At 44.6% G+C, this 2,410-nt stretch overlaps 1 protein-coding gene across 1 annotated transcript in view; it reads left to right on the forward strand.

The window, feature by feature from the left end:
• LOC109291635 (prostatic acid phosphatase-like) overlaps window positions 1-2,410 on the forward strand; it is a 37,359-nt gene that overhangs the window by 30,790 nt on the left and 4,159 nt on the right. Inside the window, exon 9 of the mRNA XM_019508709.1 lies at window positions 1,373-1,479. Coding sequence (XP_019364254.1) covers window positions 1,373-1,479 — 107 coding nt within the window. The remainder of the gene's footprint in view (window positions 1-1,372; window positions 1,480-2,410) is intronic.

Below are 2,410 nucleotides of genomic sequence, written 5' to 3' on the forward strand. Positions count from 1 at the left end.
GCCTGCTTGTTATGCCATAAGGATACAACATTACCACTCCTTCGTATTAGGAACCCACTAATACGCATTTGCTATGCAATCATTGTCTTGTTTCCCAATTTCCTCCCAGGTATTCTCTTAAAAGCGATTCTGAAACATCTCTCAGATGCTAGAAAACCTTCAAACCAGCGAAAGATGATTATCTATTCTGCCGTGAGTACCTTTTCATGGTAGATTTTTTGCAGTTATTAACTACAATAAATGACCTCTGGCTTCATATGCAGCAGATTACAAGAGTTGCAATGCTGTTATTTCTGGCCAGCTTTAAATATTTCATGATTATCTTAACTTATTTACTTAGAAAAATGCAGCTCATATATCCGACATTCTATTTCCTAGTCCAAGTGGTTTATTTCATTTAAAGCTGTTTTGACTGGTAAATAAAACAACTCAAAAGATTTGTCCAGGCTCTTTCATTGATCCAATAGCACAACTCTGATCTTCAAACTGGTGGTCTGTTGCTCTTCAAATAACATTTTTTTTTTTCTTCTCCTCTTTATTTTAAATTAAATTCAATATTTCTAAAAGACACTAGATTCTGTCTTGCATATGGAGGTTTTCTACATATACACAGAACATGATCCTGGTAGCAGTCTGCTCCCACCCCCTCTGGTCCTGCACCAGTCCCCTGCAGCAGTCAGGGGAAGCTGTAGGCTCCCAGGGGCTGACAGGTATCACAGGGCCAGGACAGAACAAGGCTGGGAGATTGTCCCCTGCCTGCTCCTGAGGCAGTCTCTGGTGGTGAACCCTGGGTGGGGACAATGTCCCTGTGCCCCAACACCAGGGAACTCCCAGCCCTGGCTCCCTGGTTGGTGGCAGGGGGCTTGGAAAGAGCTGTAGGGGTCTCACAGCTAGCTGCCCCACCAGTGAATCAGGGCAGGGGGCTGGGACCCATCCCTTCCCCACAGCTCTTTCCAAGCCCCATGCCTCAATTGCTCAATCCAGGCATGAGGCTGGGAAAAAGCTGCCAGGCTGGGACCAGCCCCTGATCAGGACAGATCCCAGCCAGCCCCAGGCTCCATGGGGAAGTCTGCATGTGCAGCCCAGAGCTGGCTGGGGATTGCCCGAAACAGGAAAGTCCCCAACCACTTTCAGGCTGCACATGCAGACTTCCCCACACAGCCCAGGGCTAGCCAGGAACTGTCCCAATCTGGGGCAGGTCCCAGCCAGCTCCAGGCTGGGCAGGGAATTCTCCCCATGCAGGGACTCCCTGCCCTGCACAGCTGAATAGCTCACTATAACTAATGTAATGAGTAAGTTATTGAACGGTTGCTCTGTAACACCCACATTTCATTCAGTAACTCTGTACTGGGAGTGTTTCTTCTGTTCACAGCATGCTGCTACCATCGTTGCCTTACAGATGGCACTCAATGTCTTCAATGGGAAACTGCCTCCCTACAGTGCCTGCCATTTTTTTGAACTTTACCAGGAAAAGAATGGGTAAGAATCTCATTATCACTGTCTGCAAAATACACTTTTAAAAAATGTACTGATGCCCCAGAGCATTTGATAAATAAAACTTTGGCCATTATTGAACACAAGACTCTAATATACTGAAAGCACTCATAAACTGACTTTAATTAAGATAATGGGAGTCAATTTAGTGCTTATGATTAAAAATAGCAGACATACAGCCCTGGAGACTGCAGTTTGTCTACAGTATAAACCTGCTGATCTGAGAGCTTCCACCCTATTCCAGAAGGGAAAACTTCCAGTAGTCGGAGGCTTTACTCAGTTTCCCATCTTACACATAGGACTGGAAAGGGTCATCCTGTCTCTCTGAATCCTGTCCTCTTGTATCACAAGCAACCATGTCATATAAAAAGGGTTTCATAAGCTTTAATAAGTTCCATCTTAAAATTAGTATGGTTGTTTTGGCTCCACAATTGCTATGGGAAAGTATTTCAACAACCTCACTGCTCTCATGGTTAGAACTTCCTAACTTATAACCTACCTATCCAGTTTACATCCATTGTTCTTGTTGCAAACTAGACCTCGACCTTAAATAGCTCTTCTCCTCCCTTGTATTTACTCTGCTGTATTCATATTTATATCTGGTCTCAATCCCAAAGTCAGAGTCACCATCCACGCAGAATTGTCAACTGCTGGCACTGGATTTATGGTCCAGAGATCTTGTACCAGGTAGACACAAACCCTCAGACCAACCATGACTTCTCCATTCAATAAGAAGCAAATTTTACTGATACACAGTGATAGCTGATAAGACTAACAAAATTAATCTTCCCAATTTGATATCTACCAGTTATAGGGCTGTCACAGAAAGAAGGTATGTCTGTCCAGTATGCAAGCTTCACCCTGTGGTTGTCTTGAATGTCAGGTGTCAACAGCCTGGAGGTTGAGGGCCAAGCCC

This window comes from Gavialis gangeticus, unplaced genomic scaffold, assembly GCF_001723915.1.
Source record: "Gavialis gangeticus isolate Ggan-Ray unplaced genomic scaffold, GavGan_comp1, whole genome shotgun sequence".
Classification (NCBI taxonomy): Eukaryota; Metazoa; Chordata; order Crocodylia; family Gavialidae; genus Gavialis; species Gavialis gangeticus.